The sequence below is a fragment of the Miniopterus natalensis genome, chromosome 2 (genome assembly GCF_054644295.1).
Source record: "Miniopterus natalensis isolate mMinNat1 chromosome 2, mMinNat1.hap1, whole genome shotgun sequence".
Classification (NCBI taxonomy): domain Eukaryota; kingdom Metazoa; phylum Chordata; class Mammalia; order Chiroptera; family Miniopteridae; genus Miniopterus; species Miniopterus natalensis.
In genome coordinates, this window is record NC_142082.1 from 70,761,035 (window position 1) to 70,784,667 (window position 23,633).

At 36.4% G+C, this 23,633-nt stretch overlaps 1 protein-coding gene across 1 annotated transcript in view; it reads right to left on the reverse strand.

Annotated features, from left to right (window-relative positions):
* Positions 1-23,633, reverse strand: part of VWA8 (von Willebrand factor A domain containing 8) — a 333,552-nt gene that overhangs the window by 102,008 nt on the left and 207,911 nt on the right. Inside the window, exons 29-35 of the mRNA XM_087814315.1 lie at positions 22,639-22,838; positions 8,450-8,560; positions 7,469-7,533; positions 6,942-7,067; positions 5,524-5,633; positions 4,750-4,904; positions 1,611-1,806 (exon numbers count right to left, since the gene is read on the reverse strand). Of these exons, the coding sequence (XP_087670441.1) occupies positions 1,611-1,806; positions 4,750-4,904; positions 5,524-5,633; positions 6,942-7,067; positions 7,469-7,533; positions 8,450-8,560; positions 22,639-22,838 (963 nt within the window). The remainder of the gene's footprint in view (positions 1-1,610; positions 1,807-4,749; positions 4,905-5,523; positions 5,634-6,941; positions 7,068-7,468; positions 7,534-8,449; positions 8,561-22,638; positions 22,839-23,633) is intronic.

Sequence of the window (23,633 nt, forward strand, 5' to 3'; positions counted from 1 at the left end):
AACTTACTTTAAATTATCTTTTTTCTATATTTTTCTTTTCTTTCACTGTGCAAATTAATTTCATGGCATAAAGAGGATGAGAAAATTCAATAATGGCTATGTCTATTTCAAGAAGAGGAAGCAAGAATTTTACTCTTGGTGCTAAAAAATATTTCCACTATTAGAAAAGGCAATTTGTGGCTATAAAGTACTTCAAAAAATACTTAGGGTGGTGGTAGTGGTGGTGGTAATTGTGAACACTTGAAAAATAGTCAGAATTGATGTTTACTGATTTGAAAATAAATTAGCTCAGAATATATGATTAAATTAAGGAAGTAAAAAACTGTGGCCAGATTTTCCTCCAAACTTGGCCAAATTCTTGTGTATCCATTTCATTTTATTTTATTTTTTAAAAATAATTTTATTGATTTCAGCGAGAAGAAGGGAGAGGGAAAGAGAAAGAGAAACATCATTGATGAGAGTCATTGATTGGCTGCTTCCTTCTGGGGGATCAAGCCCACAACCTGGGCATGTGCCCTGACCGGGAATCGAACCGAGATCTCTTGGATCCTAGGTTGATGCCCAACTGCTAAGCCACGCCGGCTGGGCTGTGTATCCATTTTAAATGTTCCAATAATGTCGAAAGGACAGAGGCTGAATAAATTTCCATTATATTTATAGTCCAGGTGGATTTCAAAGATAGGTATAAACTATATTTAGGGATTAGTTCACTAGTGATTAAAGGGAAGTCACAACTGCAGTGTTTACGGCATCAGTCCCATGAGCAGTGGGGACAGCTTACGTGTGGGGACAGCTTATGCGCGCCGCGCCAAGGTTAGGAGGAGGTATGGAAGCTGTCAAGCAAAAGCACCAAGAACATTTCAGAGGGAAGATGAAATTATATTTAAAACATTTACTCCTTCTAGCAATGTAATTTAAGTACATCTGTTACCTACTAGTTAACGATCTTGTACTCCCAGATCAAAAGAGCGATGTGTGCCCTGCAATCATGCTGATACCAAATCTTTGAATTCACTCAAAGTTCAAAAAACAGCGCACTGCTTTCAGTCAATAGTCATTATTTTGTGTTTAAGGAGCTTAGGCCTGTGACTAAAAAAAGCTAACACTTAACTAGAAGAGAAACAATGAAGAGAAAGCAGTAAATCTCTCCTTGTCTGCATTAAACAGAAGTTACACCATCCTTAAGCCACCAGGAGAGTAGCCTTTACAGCTTCTATTGATTTCTTTAATAAAAGGCTGATATGCATTAGTTCCTGACTAGTCAGATGGCTGGATTCTATTTACTTTAAAAAATTGAATTTTTATCGGAGATCGACATGAGCATAGATTACCGAGTCACACAGGCCAAAAGAAAAGGCAGTCAGCCCCGGATTTACTCTTCTCATCCCACATTTCCTGCTCCCAGAGACACGTTCAACTTTTACGCAAGGGCTACAACTACACAGTGTGAGAAGTTGAGTGAAAACTTTCTGGGTACGTACAGGTCATGTAAACTACTGGAACCCTGTTATAATTATCTATATTAACAAATATACAATGACAATCATAAATTAAATATCCCTATCAAAAGCAAACTACCTTGGTAAATTAGGAATTGGTAAGTTTCTTACTTTTGGGGTAGATATCTTTTAGAGGGACTTCTCCTGCGGGCAAAATCCTGACTATCTGATTAGTATCGACAAGAGTCACACAATTGCTCTGTTTTGGGGTTCCACTTTTCTTCTTTCCTCCGTAGAATGCTGTATCAGTGACCCTTGATTTATGCAAAGATGATGGCCTTTTCCAAGAGTAAACTTCACTGGGTGACTGAAAAAAAAAAAAAAAAAAAAAAAAGATTAAGGCACTGAAGTGCTATGAACGACATTCACTACAACTTGGTTAATGCAGCCCTTCAAGCAGATATACAGTTTCACAAGTATAAGAAAATAAAATTATTCCTTAAACTTTTTGAATTTGGTACGGGAGATAGCTGCTTTACCAATAATCATAATTTTTAGACAAGTGTGAGTATACAACATATTTTTATCTTGAAATGAATTATAACTAACAGGACAGAATATAACAATATATTTTAGTTAGTTTAAAAATAAAACAAACTCTTAACACATCCACTCTCTGGCATAAGGAATAGAACATTACTAGTACTTTTATTTATTTATTAAAGTACAGTTGACATACAACATCATATTGGCTTCAGGTATATAACACAGTGAATCAATACCTATATACCTTACAAAGTGATCACCATGATAAGTCTACTTATCATAAGGTCCTGATAGCCCACACTGGGCTATGTTCATGCCTGGATGCCTTCCTCACCTTATCTGGGCTCCCACATACCACATCAGGTTGCCCCTTCATGGGGACATAACATCTTCACCTTGCCTGGACTTAATTCCCATCACCAGTGCTTCCCCCTCTGCCACCACAAATGTCCTTTCACTTACTCAGGCTCTGCATTCTGACACCTCACATTGGGACACTGTTTGCCTATTTTTTACTTTGGATTACTGGTTTTCTTACTCATCAATTTTGAGAAATCTTTATATATTCCTGATACAAGTCCTTTGTTGGAAATGTGATTTGCCAATATTTTCTCCCAGCTTGTAGATTGTCTTTTCTTTCTCTTAACAGTGTCTTTTACAGAGCTTAAGTTTTTAGTTTTGATGAAATTTAATTTATCAATTTTTTTAACAGATCACATCTGAGATGCTTGGTACAATGTTTAATAGAAGTGGTGACAGTGGTATCCTTGTCTTATTCTTTGTATTATTTTTTAAATATGTTTTTATTGATTTTAGAGAGAGAGGAAAGGAGGGGGAGAGAGAGAGAAACATCAATGAGAGAGAGAAGCATGGATCGACTGCCATCTGCATGCCCCTTAACTGGGATCAAGACCACAATCTGGGCATGTGCCTGAGACCTCAGTGCATGAGATGATACTTAACCAACTGAACCACGCTGGCCATGGCTTATTTTTGATATTAAAATAAATGCTTTTAATGTTTCACTATTGAGGATAATATTTGCTGTAGGTTTTTGCAGATATTTGGTATTAGGTTAAGAAAGTTTTAATAAGTTTATAATAATTTAGGTGCCTCTGTTAATGCTATAAAAAGTTAATAAAAGGAAACATACCCCTTTGTTGATAGTGTTACAAAGATTCAAAAGAAATTCACACAGAAGCAGAAAGGCACTGTGGTACAATAGAAAGGCTATGGTTGAGGGCCAATCCCACTGAGCTCAAATCCCAGCTAATTTACTCATAATCTTTGTAGCCTAGGGGATACATCCTCTTTGTTTCTGTTCTTCATCTATAAAATCTTGTAGAAGTGCCTGACTATTGCGTTAAGGCCTAAAAAGCATGATTATTATAAAATGCTAAAAGGCTGCCTAATTTACTCTAATCCTTCATTAAATAAAAATTCATTGAATATCTCCTACGTGGTGGGTACCATACTAAATAGGGAAAGATAGAGCTTTCAACAAGGTCACTAGTCCTACAGGCTATAAAGAATTTCTACAAGGTTAATAAAAACAGTGCCTTATATTCAGCTTTTACTTTCTAAACTTTTTATAATAACATCATGTTTCTATTCTAATTTCTTCAATCAGAAGATCAGCTTTTGAATAGTTCTACCTTCAGAAAAATAGCTCCAGTATTTTCTACACTAATACAGCAAGCACTGTAGAAAGCATATTAAACCTCTCTTTCATTCATTCAAGGCTGCGGTAGGTACTGTATTTCAACAGCATGTTTCCTTTTCAGTTATGTAATACCATAGCAAATGCTTTTTACTTGATAATTAGGAAGACATATGGCAAAGTCCTAAGCCACACATTATCCATTGGGTTTTGGATTTCGAAAGTCTTTGACCCTGACGTACTCATCATTCATTAAGTAGATTAATTTTTGAGGTATGTGAGATTGGTATACTGTGAGGCAGAGCTGATATTTTTATCTTTAGATGATTCTATCACCCCACCTAAAAGCTCCAAAGGGAACTATGAAAATGAAATGTTTAATCGAAACACATGGAGCTACATCTAAGGTTATTAGGTGGCAACTTGGACTGAAATAACCTTTTTGTTTCATTTATCCACATTACCATCAGGGGAAGATAGTGCCTATTTTCACCTAAAACCAATTACAAACAGTCCCTTCTTTACAGATAATAATAAATAACAGCAGAAAGGTCCATCTAAAAGCAAATTAAGTTGATACACTCTTCATTTATAGTATAATCTGGATGCTGCAATGACCTGATAAATCAGAGCAAAACTCAATGGAAAATGATTTGATGGCCATCAGTGTTGAAAATTTTAATCTACAGTAATGAGGTCCTGACATATTTCACTTTAAAAAATTCTGGAAGACATGTTTTTTAATTAGTCTCAACTTGTTCCTCTTGAAAGATTACATGAGCAAACATTAAGACAACATGATGTAAAGTCACTCTCAGTATGTTAAGCATTTACATGTGAAATTCCATATATGGATAATACCGGTTTTCCCTTACTAGACTATATAACTGCATCACACTTTAAAAGGTAATTTTTAAAAAGCAATGACACCATTTAGGTAAAACACATTTTTTAAATGATTGATTTGGAAAACAGAATGTTGATCTGAAATGTTTATCAGAAAATCATTGCATTTTTAATTACTTCCTTAAATAGGCTTTATATTATAGGCCAAATTAAGAGAAAGAAATATTTATTCAATAATTTTAAAAAACTGATACTTACCATGAGATCTGGGAAACCAACAACAACTGTAGCATAACTATTCTCATCTGAGAGAATTCGGTTGGGAGAGGCAATCTTTTGTCCCACAGCTGAACTCAGATTCTCAGATGATAGTTGGTCACTTGAAACTTTATGAGGCATGCTGAAATCTGTTTCTGAATAGTGTCAGAGAAACATTAGATACCAGGTGGCCCTAAAATGCTCCTTGAATTAATGTTTATAAGATTTCATTCTCACCAATTCAAACAGAAAAAAGTACAAGTTAAAAAAGAGAAAACACTTTACAGTAATAGCCTTTCATCTGAAAAAACTTGGTTTTTTATAATCAAGGCATCTTCTCAAAGTAATTTCAAGTATTTATGAAATTCAAAATTTTACTAGCAGTAAATAATAGAACCCTATATAAAAGACATGACCCAATCCATGTTGGCAAAGGCATGTTTTAGATTTTTTTCATAACTACTATTCACTTCCCCGAAACTGTGATGAATTGAATAGAAATCCTGATGGTCTATGTAAAAAGGAAAAAATGCTATCTTAAAATAGACTTGGAACCTAAACATATATAAAAATTCTGATTTGTCAGTTAAAAAAATTCAAAGACAGAACTTAAAAGACATAGATTCTTATTTACTATTTTCAGTGTAGTGATTAAGTTTTCTCTCGATATAAATTTAACACATGCTGATATTATTGCTGCTAAACGATTCTGAAGGACAGGATGTATATAAGCATGCAGCCTACAGCCATAAACACAAAAAAAGCAGTGTTTACCTTGAGTAACTCCAAACCCTGTGCTAGGCGGCTCCTCTTTCAACACATACAACTGGCAAACCCCAGTATCCTCAGATTCAATATGCGCAGGCTTAGTTAAAAGGTATTTCCTGTAAACAAACAAAACACCTAAGTGAAAAGTTTTCTTTTTCTAATAATTGTGCAACCAGAGCAGAAAAATCAAGTTTTTCCCTCCCAAAACCTTTTTTTAATACTTTGAGTATAATTTGCAGTTCCAGGGTTTCAGCGTAATTCTCAACACCGTGTAGAAAGAGCAGTGCATAATCACAATGCAGTAACAAAAATTCAACACTGCGTATGAGGAAGGGCTGTAAAAAATAAAAAGAGCCTGGCCAGAGTGGTTCAGTGGATGAGCATCAACCTAGGATCCAGGAGATCGCGGTTTGATTCCCGATCAGGGCACATGCCTGGGTTTCAGGCACGATCCCCAGTCAGGGGTGTGCAGGAGGCAGCCGATCAGTGACTCTCTCTCATCATTGATGTTTCTTTCTCTCTCCCTCTCCCTTCCTCTCTCTGAAATCAATAAAGATATACAAAACAAGAAAAGAAAAAAAAACAGCTGTAATGAGACACACTCTTATTATCACGGAGCCTGCTGTTAATACGACTGATCAGCCGGGAAGTGGGAGCCTGACCTCTGGATTTGTGACCAGCTAAGGGACAGAAGCCCTCACTATTGTAATCTCCTTGATCTAGTTATTTTTAAGGCATCTGAGATGGTGACGTAGAAATAGCCAGGAATCTTTTGCATCAGGCTTCCTCTGCTTGTCAGCAGAGTTGCAGAGAAGTCTCCGTTTAGCTAGTGGATAAAATGCATGAAGGAGGGTGACTCAAAATTTACTCTTCACCCTATTTATGCCAAGAGCACATAATGTCCCTTTCATCAAGAAGTGTACAGTCCAATGGGGGAAGCAATACAAACAGAAACATGACCAAATAAGAGCACACAAGATAGAAGGAGAAACTTCTAAGAGGTGACCCTGTGAAGCCACAAAAAAGCAACAGCCCTATGATGGAGACTGTGGCCCTTTAAGAGCAGGATAAACTGAAGATCTATTTTGCAGTATCTCTAGTTTGGCAAGAACACAGTGAATTCTCAACATGCTAATAGAAAAACCCCAAAGAAATCTGGATCATACATAAAAGTTGTTATGTTTTTACTGTTAATTTCAATGTGATCCTCTGAAACACTTTTATAATTACTTTGTGAAGTGACATTTAATTTACTGTAATTTTTTTCTCTTTACTTCTTCTAACTTTCACCTATAGAGATGCTGCAAAACTCAGAAACTGCTAAAAGACAGACACAGAAAGACAGAACAGTAAGGATGCTGGATAATTGATAAGTAAGGAGGAGCTACAACACACGCCATGAGATGCTATGGAGAGCCACCCACTGATTTGTTTTGCTCTCCACCAGAAGCCATTTGTCTTCTGCTACAAGAAAAACTGCCTTGAGTGCGATGGGAAGTGAGATGGTATGAGTTCGCCCTTCTAGCACATCCAGCACAGTCAAGTTGTTCCTGAAAAAGGAGAAGACAACTGTGAGGATAATGGTTGAGTGACCATGACACAATCACTTCATGATATATTATGCAACCCTAAAAAGAATATTTTTAAGACTAAGTAATAACATAGAAAAATGTTAATTGAGCAAACAGATATATACAATTATGAACTATGCAATGGTACGCATAAGAAGTAATGGAAAGTGACAGCTGCTATGCTAGTAACGGTTGAATAATGGAGTTATGAGCACTCTCTCTTCTTGTGTGAGTTGTTCAATGTGGGATAAGCTTCTTTTACAGTAAAACATTTATAATTTGGTTACGTTAGTTTTATAATAAACAAGTATATTTAAAAAAGGAAATAAAATGGGCAAAATAAGGACCACAGTTTAAATCTTCTACAATCAAAAACTCACCCTTTTTCTTTGTAGAATACTAGCCAGTTTTTGTGTGAAAATTCTTTACACATTTTATAAGTTTCCTAAAGATAAAACAAAACAGAATATTCACATTAAATATGTCAGATGCAGTTATGTCTCTTCAGCTGCTTTGCCTTAAATAAAATTCTTCAACATTTAAAAACTAATTCTCAGAGAAGCTACCTGTTTATCTACATCAAGACTCTTATGGTAACATGGACTAAAATATATGTCAAAATTTACTGTGGACGACGTACTAAAACATCTTTAGAATTGTTAAAAATAACCCCCAATACTGGTTAGAAATAAACATGCTATCCAATGATTAACTGTGGAATTTATGCCATAACATAAATAAATAAGAAATAATTTTCTTCTTAGATTTGGATACATTTATGACATTTAAAAAATCTCTTTTTTCATGGTCTTTTAAGACCTAAGTATGCTATCCTACAGAGCAGAGGATAAATCTCATTATGTATCCATTACCTTTTTCTAAACAGCAGAATAAATTCTCTTGGGTTGGCCTAAAATGTTTACTTACTAGTTTAATTTAATTAATAACTAAAAATGTTTATTTATCTAGTAGGTGCAATTAGGTGTTGTACTCATGGGCTTATCATATAAATCCAAAACATAAATGCATATTTGGAAAATAAGTTAAAGTGACTGCATGATTAGGAATTTGTTATAAATATCATACTCAAATAGCTCATAATGTCCAATTATTATGAATGCAGTCCTGACAAGTTTTCATGTGAGTACAATGGATACAAAAAGAAGCTACTGGTCTTTGATAATATGTGTATCTATGTCTATTTGAACTGTGTTGAAATCTACAAGTCCATAGTAAGAGAATTCTCTTGTGCATTATAATAAACAAAAGGCACTGAGAGGGATGGGCAGGCACTCCTCTTTATGGTTAAAAAGCTACAGAAAATCCCTGACAATTTGCTGGACAAGTTGGGTATTCCTTACAGTTTCTTCCTTGTTCCACCAGGAAGGTTTCTTAGATGAAACTTCTTCCGAAGGGAGGATGAGACGACGAAGGGCTTGGCCAATAGTATCCAACAACAGGATGACATTGCTCTGGAAATGAAGAGAACAGTGCAAAATTCAAGATTTGTAGAAGCAGAAGGTTCTTGGCAACCTGGGAGGAAAGGTTATAGTGATAACTCAGAAGGAAGATGGCAATATTGAAACACGATGAAGACACCAAGTGGTTTCCTTAACACAGAATTTAAAGTATTAGGTGCTTTTATGAGGATGTTTCTAATTATATGATGTGGAAGGAATTCTTTTTGAAGATTTTATCTTAAAACAATCCCCTTCTTAATATAGGCTAGCTTAACCATGGTTCTGTTTTATTACATAGTAATGATAAAATTAAGAGGATTAATTTTTAAAAGTCCATTTACTTTTATCAAAATGACACTTAAAGAATGTTCTGTTGAAAACTATTTTACATTGTACACAATTACATTAAAATCAAATTTAACAATTAAAAATAATAATAAAATTAATTCTTTTCACAAATCCAGTTCAATTCAGAAAATATGTACATGATATATAACAGTGGGTTAGCAAGGAAATATCAAAGACTACAAGAACCTAGCTAGTAATGAGGATTTCTTCATCTTGAAATTCACTAAGCTTAAAAAACTTTCACAGTTGGTGTTGTAATAATGTACAAACAAGAGGTTACTCCAGAACTATTAATCACAGTTATGCAAATGAAGTAATAACCTCTCAGTAATTAGAAGAGGTTTTGCAAGAAAAGAAATTTTTAAAAACACCTTAATCATTAAAAGAAATGAACAGAAACACATGAAATAAGAACTTAAAATTGAGACAGTCAGAGAAGATTAAATATTTTTAAGGGATGAAAAGTTGGCTTTTCTAGTTAAAACCTGAAGACCTTTAACAATTTTGCAAAAAGGCATCAGCGAATGGTTTGTTGGGCCTCACTATTCTGTTATGCAATTATCTTTTCTTTCTTCCTTTTTATTTTTAATTGGAATTCCTCCATTATCCTAATCCTTATCAATTTTCATTTTAAGAACTTCCTTTGGGGAAAATTAAGTCACAAAGCACCCAAATAATTAATATACTTTGCAAAATTAGGAAACAGAGTATGAAATGTTTGTTATTTCTCCCATAATACCTGTTGAGCAGTTGATGCTTAAAGCACAAAGGAGAAAACAATGATGAATTAACTATGGCCCTTGTCATCTGTTACATAATTCAGTCGGAGAGAAATAAAAAATACATAAAAGGATTAATGATTTATCTGCAAATATGGAACCACACAGTGTGGTTTCAAATGTACTTTACTAGCTAATTTTATTGAAGTGCTCAAGAACTGAGGTGGGATTCATATCAGTTTTCTTCACTCTACATACTCAATCTCGGCCATAGTAAAAACTCCACTAAACATGTTGACAAAGCTTACATTTTTCCACAAACATCACCCTTAGAATCCATTATTCTATATAAAATGTAACTCTCCATTAAGAATTTGTGTTAGGAATGTTCTTTTTAAAAATAACATTTCATATAAGAAGTGTTATTCCTGGCATTTGAAAGTTTGAAAATGATGGTGATATCTAAAAGTTTTCCTTAAGAAAACGTAGTAATAGGTTAAAAACTTACTTGTCTCCATTCTAGATTAAATCTTTTTTGAATAACTGTTTTTAAAAGGAGAAATTCTTGTGTATGAAAAATATGTACAACATTAACATGACTTCTTAGCACTGAAGCAACTTGGGATAATATTAACTTTTCTAAGCAAAAAAAAAGTCCTAAAAATAATGTCTGGTCCCCAAAATATGATTAAGCAGAAGAATAAGCAGATGATTAAACAGATATGATTAAGCAGAAAAATAAGTTAGTACGGTTTTGCATTTTTCTTCATTTTGAGGGTCTAATACTTATATATTCATAACCTGGTCTAAGTGAACTGAAAAACTGTATCTTTCAAAGTGACATGGAAAACATATATTTCCAGCCACTGCTGTATTTAGAATTAGTTTTAGAAGCAATTGGCAACATGACGAAGTTCTGCTGTTCCATCCTTTTAGAAGTTAATAGTTTCCTTCTGTAAATGACTAATGATATATTCTGTCTGAGTTTAAAAATAGAATTTTTCGTCACACACAAGTACATGAAACTGTGGCTTTGGCGCTCCTTTAAGGGGGCAGAGAGGAGAAGCAAGTGAGCAATTTTATTATGTTTGTATTTGACTGGGAGAAAAGTAACCTCTGGATGACCTCAATGTCCCAAAGTCTGAAATTCTAAACTTTGTACAGATGTAATAAGTAATCTCATGGGGTGGGGGTGGGGTGCTTTATTTTTAGGCATGGAGAAGTTTCCCTTTCCTTACTTAAGATTTTATTTTAGCAAGGACTTTTGAACAACTTCTAAAGCTAACCAGGGAAATGCATCCAGAGCAAAGATTTATTTTTAAAAGACAAAGGGATAGATGAATTAATGGAAGTACTTCTCTACAATATTTTAGCTCCATTTTCATTTATAGCAGAACGGGGAAGAAGGAATTAAAGGCAGTGCACTCATTTTTTATTCCATTAGAATTATTTATCATTTGTTAAATTTTACAGCTGCATGCTGTATTTGGATTTAAAGAGGTCTTACACCTTTAAATCCAAATAAGGGGGCCATAATATAAAATAGACAACTAAGATATTCTCCCTGGGAAAAAGACGAGGCAGTTCAGATGATAGGTAGAATGGAAGTTTCCAGATATGCTGAGCAATTCCTGCTCAGGGTACTGAGGTAGCTTTTTGGAAAACTGTTGAAACCGTAATCAAAAGGATAAGTCAGGTAACATGCTAGAATGGCAGGAGGCCAAATCCTGGCTAGGGAAGTTAAGCAGATCTTTAAACATACTTTTATTTATTTTTTAATTGAATTTATTTGAGTGACACTGGTTAATAAAATTATATAGGTTTCAGGTATACAATTCTACAATACATCATCTGTATATTGTATTGTGTGTTTACCACCCCAAGTCTTCTTCCATCCCGTTTATCCCCCCTTTACCCTCTTCTACCTTCCCCCATCTCCCTTCCCTCTGGCAATCACCGTACTGTGGTCCTTGTCCATGAATCTTTCTTTTCTTTGCTTAATCCCGTCACCCTTCTCACCCAGCCCCCAGCCCCCTCCCCTCTGACAGCTGTCAGTCTGCTCTCTGTATCCATGAGTCTGTCTCCACTTTATTAGTTTATTTTGTTCATTAAATTCTACATATAAGTGAAATCATATGGTATTTGTCTTTCTCTGACTGGCTTATTTCACTTAACATAATACTCTCCAGGTCCATACATGCTGTCACAAAGGGTAAGATTTCCGTCTTTTTCATGGCCAAGTAGTATTTATTCCATTGTGTAAATGTGCCATAGCTTTTTATTCACTCACCTACTGATAGGCACTTGGGCTGCTATCAAATTTTGGCTATTGTAAATAATCTGCAATGAACATAGGGGTACATATATTCTTTTGAATTAGTGTTTCAGGTTTCTTCAGATATATTCCCAGAAGTGGAATTGCTGGGTCGTAAGGCAGTTCCATTTTTAATTTTTTGAGGAAATTCCATACTGCTTTCCACAGTGGCTGCCCCAATCTGCATTCCCACCAACAGTGCACAAGGGTTCCCTTTTCTCCACATCCTCGCCAACACTTGTTGATTTATTGACGATAGCCATTCTGACAGGTGTGAGGTGCTATCTTGTTGTGGTTTTAATTTGCATTTCTCTGATGATTAGTGACATTGAGCATCCTTTCATATGTCCATTGGCCATCTGTATGTCCTCTTTGGAGAAGAGTCTATTCAGGTCTTTTGCCCATTTTTTAATTGGAATGTTTGGGTTTTTTTGATAGTTTTATAAGTTCCTCATAAATTTTGAATATTAAGCCCTTATCAGATGTATTGGCAAATATGTTCTCCATTCAGTGCAGAAAAACATATTTTTTCTTGATGAAAGTCACAAGTGAACAGAGTATTAATCAGCAATATTACCAAATAACTGAATCTTTTGAGAAAATAAAATACTTGGTGAGAACTTAAAAAATCTTTTAAGGGAATGGTATATGTAAATTCGACAGCTGAAAATTTGGCAGAACTGTTTGAATAAATGCTCCATATTTATATCCCTTTCTAAATTTAGTTGGCTTACTGAATTAAAAATCACTAAGATATCATGTGTCATAAAGACAGATTCTTCTGGCTGTAGAATTCAATTCAATGGCACTGATATTTTGTTGGAAATCTATAAAGTAAAACCCTTTTCTTTGTGCTAGAAACAAACTTTTATAAGCAATATCTGGATACTCATAACTCTGCTTGTAGGAGAAAGTAAAAAGAAAAGAAAAATCTGAAAACCAGAAAAAATTTATTAACTCAGAATTTATGATAATTCTTAAGGCAATGCCTAAAGTTAAAGTTGACTTATTTACTCAGTTAACTACTGACATGTTATTTATGCAACATTTTCCTCTTGATTAGACACAGTCCAAAATACTGTTTCTTGGTAACACTTTATTTTTATAGTGACCTTAAATATTCATAAGCAACAGCACTGCATTTCTTTAATATTTTCCTATTATGAATACTTTAAAATTTTTCAGACTTTTCTTTCCCTAAGTATCTGAAGTGAGAGTGTGTGAAGTTTAATTCTACTGGGGTCCATCCAATGTGGTTTGAATCTCAAGTCCCATGTAGCTGAGCAAGTTGTTAAAATTCCCTGAGCCTGTTTCCTCAAATGTACATATTGCTAACAGCTACCTCCCTGGGCAGCTGGAAGAACAACATGGGATAGTGTATGTAATATTTATCTTACACATTGTCGGCATTTAACAATTGATTCCTCTCCTTGAGACACTCATCACTTTCCTCCCAGGACACCACACTCCCCAGTTTATTCGCCTGCTTCACTGGCCACTCATTTCCAAGCCCTTGGTAGATTCCTCCTCATGTCCCTGATTTCTTAATGTTTTATTGCCACAGGGCTTAGTGCTCAAACATCTCTTCTTGACCCACATTCACTCCCCGGTGACCTCTTTCATTCTCATGTCTTATATGCCATTGACTCCCAAACTTGTATTTCCTGTTCTGACCTCTCCATTGAACTCCAGGTTCATCTACTTAGATGCCTAATAGACATGTAAAATTTAATCAGACACCTAATCTTTCCTCCAAAATTGATTCCTTCCTCATTTCAGTTGATGGCGACTCTATCATTTCATTTGCTCAGGCCCTAAAACGTGAAGTTGTCTTTAATTCTGCTCCTTCTCATCCCATACATCTGATCTATTGGGAAATCATGTTGGTCTTACCTTCTAAATATGTCCAGAATCCATCATTATTACAACCTCCATACTCCTCCAACCTACCATTATTTCTTGCATGAATCATGGCCAAAGTCTCTTAACTAGCCTCCTTCATTCTGCCTTAACACCTATAGGCTATTCACCATAGAGGAGTCAGAGAAATCCTCTAAAAATACATATTAGATCAGGCCACTCCTCTGCTTGAAACCTTCTAACACCTTTCCCTTCCACTCAGAGACAGGCCCCAGAACATCACAATGGCCTTCAAGGCTCTACATAATCTGCTTCCTGAGCCCCTCCACCAAGACCCTGCCCCAACCTACTATGTGACCTCTTTGGCCTCACCTCCTTAAACTCTTTCCCTCAGCCAATCATCCCTACCACACTTTTCAAGGTGAAGAGGCAGGTTACAACTTATAATTCTCTTTACCTGGAAGTTTCTTCCAGATACCTGCTCTCCCTCTGCCTCCATCAAGTCTTTGCTTAAATAGGACCTTTTCAGTTAGGCAGTCATTGCCCACCATGCTATTTTAAACAGCAGTCTTCCTCCCAGCCTTCTTTTCCTTTCTTTTGCTTTTGTCTTCTGCCTTAAGATATAATTTAATTATTTATTTTGCTTATTGTATATCTTCCTGCACCAGAACGTAAGCTTTTGAGGACAAGGATTTTTCTGTTTTATTCACTGAAGTATCCCCAATAGCAGGTATATGATGTGTATTTGTTGACAAAATAAAATGCTTTGGTAGATATTAGGTGGGTAATAGGTATACAGAAACATTACACTCCTTTCTATTGGTATAGTACAGATTAACTCAGACCTTTAGAATTCTCATTATTTGAAACACACACAGCCTGTCCTTTGATCTTTATCTTGTTTGGGATTATTTTTAGCCTAACTCTGGGCATCTGTACTTCTCATTAGTTCTATCTTAGAACAGTAGTGATGGATGGAATTAGATCATCATTCGATACTAAAGATGATCATTAGATCATCATTAGTTTCATTGCATTCCTGCAATGGACTAAATGTTTATGTCTCCCCAAATAAATATGTTTATATCCTAAGCCCCAGTATATTAGGAGCTGGGACCTTTAACAGGTCATAAAGGTGGAGTCTTTATGAATGGGATTAGTGACCTTATAAAAGAAACACCAGGATTCCAAGACAGCTGTGGAGTAGGTTGAAGCTACATTCACCTCCTCCTGGTGCCAAACCGGGTTTACAACTAAATTATAAAGCAACCAACCTAAACAACCAACTAAAGGATAGTTGAACAGGAATATTATAACCAAGAATTTACAGAAGCCACACAGAGGCTGGTAAGAAGGGTAGAGACATGAAGGGGGCAGGATCCTGCATCCACTTGTGGTGGTTGAGAAGCCGAAGGGATATCTCAGCTGCAAAAGTTGCCCCTGAGGAGCATCAGGTCTCAACTCCATGCTGGGATCCCCAACCCAGAGCATCAGAGCCAGGAAGAGGAGTCTGCATAGCATCTGGCAGTGGGAATCAGCGGGGACTCTTTTGGCCTAGAAGAGGAAGGAGTCTGCTAGAAATCCAGGTGCTCTTTTAAAGGGCCAGCACACAGGATTTTGCTCTCAAATGCTTACCTAGGCCTCTGATAGTGGGAAGGTGATTCATGGCATATGGGAGTCATAAAGAAAAGGTCTGGGTGGTGTGGCCCCAAGGAGAGATCTGGAGAGTCAGCCACTAAGGTCCCTGTGCTGAGTCTCTGTCCAACACCGTCCTCAGGCACCATCTTCCCAGGGTTGAGCACTCCTATTCTTACAGCACCAGCCTGGGGACTGCACCAAGCCAGACCTCCAAATACTGGTGACACCACCCTGCCAAGCTCAAGTTGTGCAGAGGGGTCTGCACCCAAAAGGGACCTTTGGTGGGCTCTTTTTCTGAAGAAGCTCTTGGCAGACTCTCAGACAGTCAGTGAACTGTGTGGTTTTGGAATGGGGGCCAGACTTATTTGAGACTCAGGCACTGTGGAATGGGGGTAGGGGATGTGCTTGCCTTCATCCTGCAGGCTCAGTGGGAAACGTCCCCAGTGGAAGACTTTTGATCTGTCCTCTAAAGTCCCAGTGGCCCTGCCCTGCTGAGTTTGCTCCTGCATAGGCCACAGCTGGCTGTATCCAACCTGCAGTGCACTCCCCCTGGGGGAGCTAGGCTTGGAGACTCTGGCAGAGACTGAGTGGTATGGCTCTGGAGTAGGGGACACTTTCCCCCCGTTGAGTACCTGACCATGCTGTCCCCATCCTCCTCCTGACCCTGGTCACCCTACCCTACCAACTTTGTGACTTGTGGCAGGATTTGTGGGTGGTGGCCAGCAAGGGTCCACTCTATAGTCTTTCTTTGGAAGGCTCTGGAGGAAGACCAGGAAACCTTTGGGGTGATGGAGTAGCTGGCAGGTAGGGGTGGTCCTCAGGGAGCCTTGGACCTATTATTGATCTGCCCTTGGCTCAGAGATGGAGGAAGCCGACCCTTGTGCACAGCTTGGCCACTCCCACGCACACCCAGGCACAGTAGACATAGCCACAAACAGTGAATAGAGTGGTAACTCCAGACAGGTAGCCCAAAGCTGGTTATACACAACGTCTGACATCAATCTGCATTGAAAACCCACCCAAGTGGAGGCAGAACCAACAAAACCAGTGGTGGGTTTCAGATACACCAGAGCTTGACCCAACTAGCCACACAAGTATAACACCAAAAAAGAGGATTCTGGCAGGCAGCAGACCCTGCTGGAAGCAACTCTGCCTCAGCAGGAAGCCCCTGCACAGTGACTCATACATGGTGATTGAGATCTATCCTTATAGTCAGCCAGCTTGAGGGTTAACTCCACCTACAAACAGGCCAACAGCATTGAAGACTGAACTATAACAGGACAGCACACATACCCATAAAAGAGACATTGAACTCAGGTGATCTGGAAGATTGTGCCACTGAGCCCCACAAGACACCTACATTATAAAGTTATCAAAGCAAGTTTGGGAGTCATAGCAGATCTACCTAATACATAGAGACAAAATGAAGAGACAAAGCAATATGCCTCAAATGAAAGAAGGAGAGAAATCCCCAGAAAAATAATTAAATGAAATGGAAGTAATCAAGATACCAGGTGCAGAATTTAAAACAACGGTTATAAGAATGTTTAACTTTCGAGGAAGAATGGATGATCTCAGTGAGAACTTAAACAAAGAGACACTAAGCATTAAAAAGAACATGAAACCATAAAAAAGAACCAGTCAGAAATTAAGAATACTATATTTGAAAAGAAGAATAAAACAGAAGAAATAAACAGCAGGTTAGATGAAGCAGAAGATCAAATTAGTGATTCAGAGGACAAGATATAGGCAGAACAACAAAAAGAAAAAAAAATTAATGAGGAAAGTCTAAGAAACCTCTGGGACAACTTCAAATGTAACATCTGCATAATAGGTGTACCAGAAGGAGAAGAGACAGTGCAAGGGACTGAGAACCTATTTGAAAAAATAATGGCTCAAAACTTCACTAACCCGGTGAAGGAAAATTAAACACAAGTTCAGAAAGCACAGGGAGTACCAAACAAGATACACCCAAAGAGGCCCACACCAAGAACATCTCTAAAAAGAGGGCAAAAGTTAAAGATAAAGGCAGAATCTTAAGAGCAGCAAGAGAAAGACAGTTATCTACAAAGGAACTACCATAAGGCCAGGAATCAGATGATTTCTCAACAGAAACTATTCAGGCCAGAAAGGATTGGCATTAAATATTCAAAGTGATGAAAATCAAGGATCTACAACCAAGGCTACTCTATCCAGTAAGCCTACCATTTATATTGAAGGGAAAATAAAGAGCTTCCCAGACAAAAAAAAACCTCAAAAACCTAAAGGAGTTCATTACCACTGAACCAGTATTACAAGACATGTTAAAGGGACAAATAAAAAAAGAAAAAAGAAGGAAAAAAGAAAGAAAGAGAGAGAGGATCATAGGTATAAAGAATAAAATGGCAATAAATGTCTATCAATAATAACTTTAAATGGAAACAGATTAAATACTCCAATCAAAAGACACAGGGTAGCTGAATGGATAAGAAAACATGACCCATATATACACTGTCCACAAGAGATCGACCTCAGAACAAATGATACATACAGATGGAGAGTGAAGGGATGGAATAAGTTTTCTATGCAAATGAAAATGAAAAAAAACAACAACAACCCTGGAGCAGCAATACTTATATCAGACAAAATGACTTTAAAACAAAGGCTATAGTAAGAAACAAAGAAGGAAACTACAAAATACTAATGGGAACAATCCAACAAGAGGATATAACCCTTGTAAACATATATGCACCCAATATAGGAGCACATAAGTATATAAAGAAAATCTTGGTGGTCATAAAGGGAGAGATTGACAGTAATACAGTCATAGTGGGGGATTTTAACACCCCATTGACATCACTGGGTAGATCTTCCAGGCAAAAAATCAACAAGGCAATAGGGACCTTAAATGACACACTGGACCAGATGGATTTGATTGATATGTATAGAACATTTCATCCCAGCACAGCAGAATATACATTCTTTTCAAGGACACATGGAACATTCTCTAGGATAGATCACAGGTTAGGACACAAAACAAGTCTTAATAACTAAACAATGAATGAGTCAACAATGAAGTCGAGGAGGGAATAAAATGTTACCTTGGGACAAATGAAAATGAACATACAACAACCCAAAATCCATGAGACAAGGAGAAAGCAGTCCTAAGAGGGAAATTCATAGCATGACAGACCTACATCAAGAAGCAATAAAAATCTCAAATAAACAATCTAATCCTACACGTAAAAGAACTGGAAAAAGAACAACAAAGCCCAGAGTATGTAGAAGGAAGGTAATAAAGATTAGAGTGGAAATAAATGACATAGCATCTAAAAAAACAATACAAAAGATCGATGAAACCAACATCTGGTTCTTTGAGAAAGATAAACGAGATTGACAAACCTTTAACCAGGCTTATCAAGAAAAAAAGAGAGAGGACCTAAATAAATAAAATCAGAAATGAAAGAGGAGAAGTAACAACATACACTAAAAAAATGCAACACACACTAAACAACATACACTAAAAAAATGCAAAAGATTGTATGAAAATATTATGAACAACTATATGCCAATAATTTGGACAACCTCAGAGAAATGGATAAATTCCTAGAAATATATAATCTTCCAAAACTGAATAAGGAAGAATCAGAAAATCTGACTAGATCGATGACAACTAATGAAATGGAAGTAGTAATCAAGAAACTCCTAGCAAATCAAAGTCCTGGATTGGATGGCTTCACAGGCAAATTTTACCAAACATTCAAAGAAGGACTAACACCCATCCTTCTCAAACGATTCCAAAAAATTCAATTGGAGGGAAGACTCCAAACTATTTTATGAGGCCAGCATTATCCTAATTCCAAAACCAGATAAAGACACTACAAAAAAGAAAATTTTAGGCCAATATCCCTGATTAACATAGATGCAAAAATCCTCAACAAAATATTAACAAACCAAATCCAGGAATACAAAATGATCATACACCATGATTGAGGGATTTATTCTGAGGACTAATGGTTGGTACAATATTTGCAAATCAATAAATGTAATACACCACATAAACAAAATGAAGGGTAAAAATTATCACATGATTATATTCATAGATGCAGAAAAAGCATTTGATAAAATCCAGCACCCAATTATGATAAAAACTATCAGCAAAGTAGGAATAGAGAAAACATTCCTCAACATAATAAAACCCATATTTAACAAACCCACAGCCAACATCATAGTCAATGGAAAAAACTAAAAGCATTTCCCTTAACATCAGGAACAAGACAGGGATGTCTGCTTTCACTACTCTTATTCAACATAGTACTTGAAGTCGTAGTCACAGCCATCAGACAAGAAGAAGGAATAAAAGGAACCCAAACTAAAAAGGAAGAAGTAAAACTGTGATTATCTGAAGAAGGGATGACACTGCATATAGAAAAACCTAAATACTCCACCAAAAAACTACTAGAACTGATCAATGAATTCAGTAAATAGCAGGATATAAAATTAATATTCAGAAATCAGTGGTATTTTTATATACCAATAATGAACTACCAAAAAGAGAAACTAAGAAAACATCCCATTTACAATTGCAATGGGAAAAATAAGGTACCTAGGTATAAATTTAATCAGGGAGGTAAAAGACCCATACTTAGATACTAAAAAAAGAAATTGAGGTAGATACTAGTAAGTGGAAGCATAAACCATGTCCACTGATAGGAAGAATTAACATCATAAAAATGTCCATACTACCCAAAGCAATCTATAGATTCAATGCAGTTCCTATCAAGATACCAATGGCATATTTCACAGAACTAGAACAAATATTTCAAAAATTTATATGGAACCTCAAAAGATCCTGAATAGCCACAGCAATCTTGAGAAAAAACACAGTTGGAGGGATCACGCTACCTGCTATCAAACTATACTATGGGGCCATAGTAATCAAAACAGCATGGTACTGGAAAGCAGGCATATAGTTCAATGGAATAGAATAGAGAACCTAGAAATAAACCCACACCTTTATGGTTAATATCTGACAAAGGAGGCAAGAACATACAATAGGGTAAAGGTAGCTTAATCAATAAATGGTGTTGGGAAAATTGGACAGATACATGAAAAAAAAAAAAAAGACACTAAACCACCTCTTTACACCATATACAAGAATAAACTCAAAGTGAATTAAAGACTTAAATTTAAGTCAAGCCACAAAAATTCTAGAAGAAAACATAAGCAGTAAAATCTCAGACATCTCTCATAGCAATATTTTTTTCTGATATATCTCTTTGGGCAAGGGAAACAAAAAAATAAAGTGAACGAATGGGACTATATTAAACCGAAAAACTTTTGCACTGAAAAGGAAACCATCAACAAAATAAAAAGACAGTCCACTGAATGGAAGAACATAATTGCCAATGATACATCTGATAAGGGGTTAATTTCCAAAATTTATAAAGAATTTATACAAGTTGACACCAAGAAAACAAACAATCTAATTAAAAAATGAGCAAAGGATCTGAATAGACACTTGTCCAAAGGGACATACAGATGGCCAATGGACATATGGAAAGTTGCTGGACATTACTAATCATCAGAGAAATACAAATGAAAACTACAATGAGATACCACCTCACACCTGTCAGAATGGCTATTATCAATCAACCAACAAACAATAAGTGTTGGCGAGGATATGGAAAAGGGAATCCTTGTGCACTGTTGGTGGGAATGCAGACTGGTGCAGCCACTGAGGAAAACAATATGGAGTTTCTTCAAAAAATTGAAAATGAACTGCCTTCTGACCTAGCAATTCCTCTTCTGGGAATATATCCAAAGAAACCTGAAACACAAATTTAAAAGAATATACTCACCCCTATGTCCATTGAAGCATTATTTATAATAGCCAAGATTTGGAAGCAGTGTCAGTGTTCATATGTAGGATGAGTGGATAAAATGGAATGAATACTACTCAGCTGTACAAAAAGAAGGAAATCTTATTGTTTTAGACAGCCTGGAGTGTACCTAGAGAGTATTATGGTAAATAAAATAAGCCAGTCAGAGAAAGACAAATACCATATGATTTCATTTATGTGTGGAATCTAATGAACAAAATAAACTAACAAACAAAATAGAAACAGACTCATAGATACAGAGAACAGTACAGAGAACAGACTGACAGCTGTTGGGGGAGGAGGGGATGCTAGGTGAAAAAGGTGAAGGGATTAGCCAAAAAAAAACAGACATAGACAACAATACGGTGATTGCTAGAGAGAAAAAAAAGGGGTGTGGGGGAAGGTGGAAGAGGGCAAATGGTGGATAAGAAACGGTGGAAAAAGACAACTTGGCATGGTGAGCGCACTATGCAGTATGCAGATGATGTGTTATAGAGCTGTACACTCGAAAACTGCATGGTTTTATTAACCAATGTCAACCCAATAAATTCAACAAATGAATGAATGAATGAATGAATGAACAAGACACCAAAGAGATTCTGCACTCCTCCTTCATCTGAGGAGCCAGCAAAAGGATGGCTATCTAAGAAGTGGTCCCTCAGGAGACATCGGCTCGGCCAGTGCCTTCATCCTGGACTTCCCAGCTTCCAGAACTGTGAGTAATAAATTTCTATTGTTTATAAGCTACCTAGTCTATGCTTTCTCTGTTATAGCAGCTCAAGCGGAGTAACACAGTTCCATGCAATGCATTTACGTGGCATCCTTTGCATAGAGAATTCATTCCGTTTTCAGATAAAATGTCACCTCTTAATACTTGCTCACCCAACCAACTCCTTCTACCCACTCTATCATTCCTCAGAATATTTTCTAGCTTCTATTGATAAAGAAGTCTCCCTAACTAAAACACACAGCCTGTGAAACACATACTATCTGAAATTGGTATAATTATTTGTTGGTTTATTTGTTTGTTGTTTATCTCCTCAAAGGTAATGCAAGCTTCATAACAAAGAGTTATCTGGCCTCAAATGTCAATTGTGCTGAGGTTGAGAAACTCTGACTTACATGTTTCCAGACTTATAGGTCATGCTGGAGTCTCTGCAGAGAGGAAGATATTAACTTGTCTTCGTGGTAATGATCAAAAATAACTTTGGGCCTTCCTTCTAGCCCCTTTCCTTGGTCTTTATAAAAACACGCATTTTCAGTTATAGGTTGCAAATCATTCTTGCCTTTTACTCCGCATAAGTTACCCTTGGCATGTGAGTGCCTTGTGAGTAACCTGGGGTACATTACCTGCTGCTCATGGAGAATCACTTGACCTTTGAGGGGATTTCCCAAGGGTGCCACAGTCACAAACGGGTGCCAAATTCCACTGGCAGTTCTTGGGAAGATGTCAAAAAAGTCCACAAAGTTACCACTTTTTCCGGCCATATTCATGAAGTATAAGGAAACAGGATTGCATGTAACTACATAGAGAGTATTTTCCTCATTTTCTGAAACGACAAAAAGGAGTTAATTTTGTAATCTGCAACAAATTTTCTGACTGGTCAAGAGGTCTGGTGAAAACTGAATCATGAGACTAAGCACAGTTGAAACTCAAGAGATGATTTGTAGATGGATTGATTAGGCTGAAAAAGGACCATGAGAAGCAATTTAGTTCCTGCTCTAAAAGTAGATGGGGCCACAGCTATCTACTTAAGGAAGTATTTGGTCCCAAAAGAATTCTATAATATCTCACAATAACACCATTAACTATTTAACACTTCAAATGCAGGAAATTCTTCCTTGTATGAAAGCAAAGTGCTTTGTACTTCAATAAGGTCTGTTTTCTCTTGTTTTATTGTTCGTTCAGACGGACAAAAGCTGGTCAACATCTGCCTGCAAATCTTGCATTTCCTAGACAGTTACTAGATCCTTAAGTTTTTCGTGCTATAAATAATTCCATTTTTTTATTCTTAGCTTTATGGATCTAATTTCCCAAACTTTTGTTTATCTTTTGAGTACCTCTTATAAAATCTCCGTCCCTTCTCATCACACACACAAAAATTTTATAACTATGTATGGTGACGAATGTTAACTAGACTTACTGTGATGATCATTTCACAATACAAATATCAAATTATGTTGTATACCTGAAACTAATATAATGTTATATGTCAATTATAACTCAATAAAAAATAAAACAAAATCTCTATATTTTCAATCTGGGTACTTGAATAGGTTCATTTTCTGAATTCTCTATTAGTGCTTTTTCAACTCAAGTGCATAAGAATCACTAGGGATCTAAT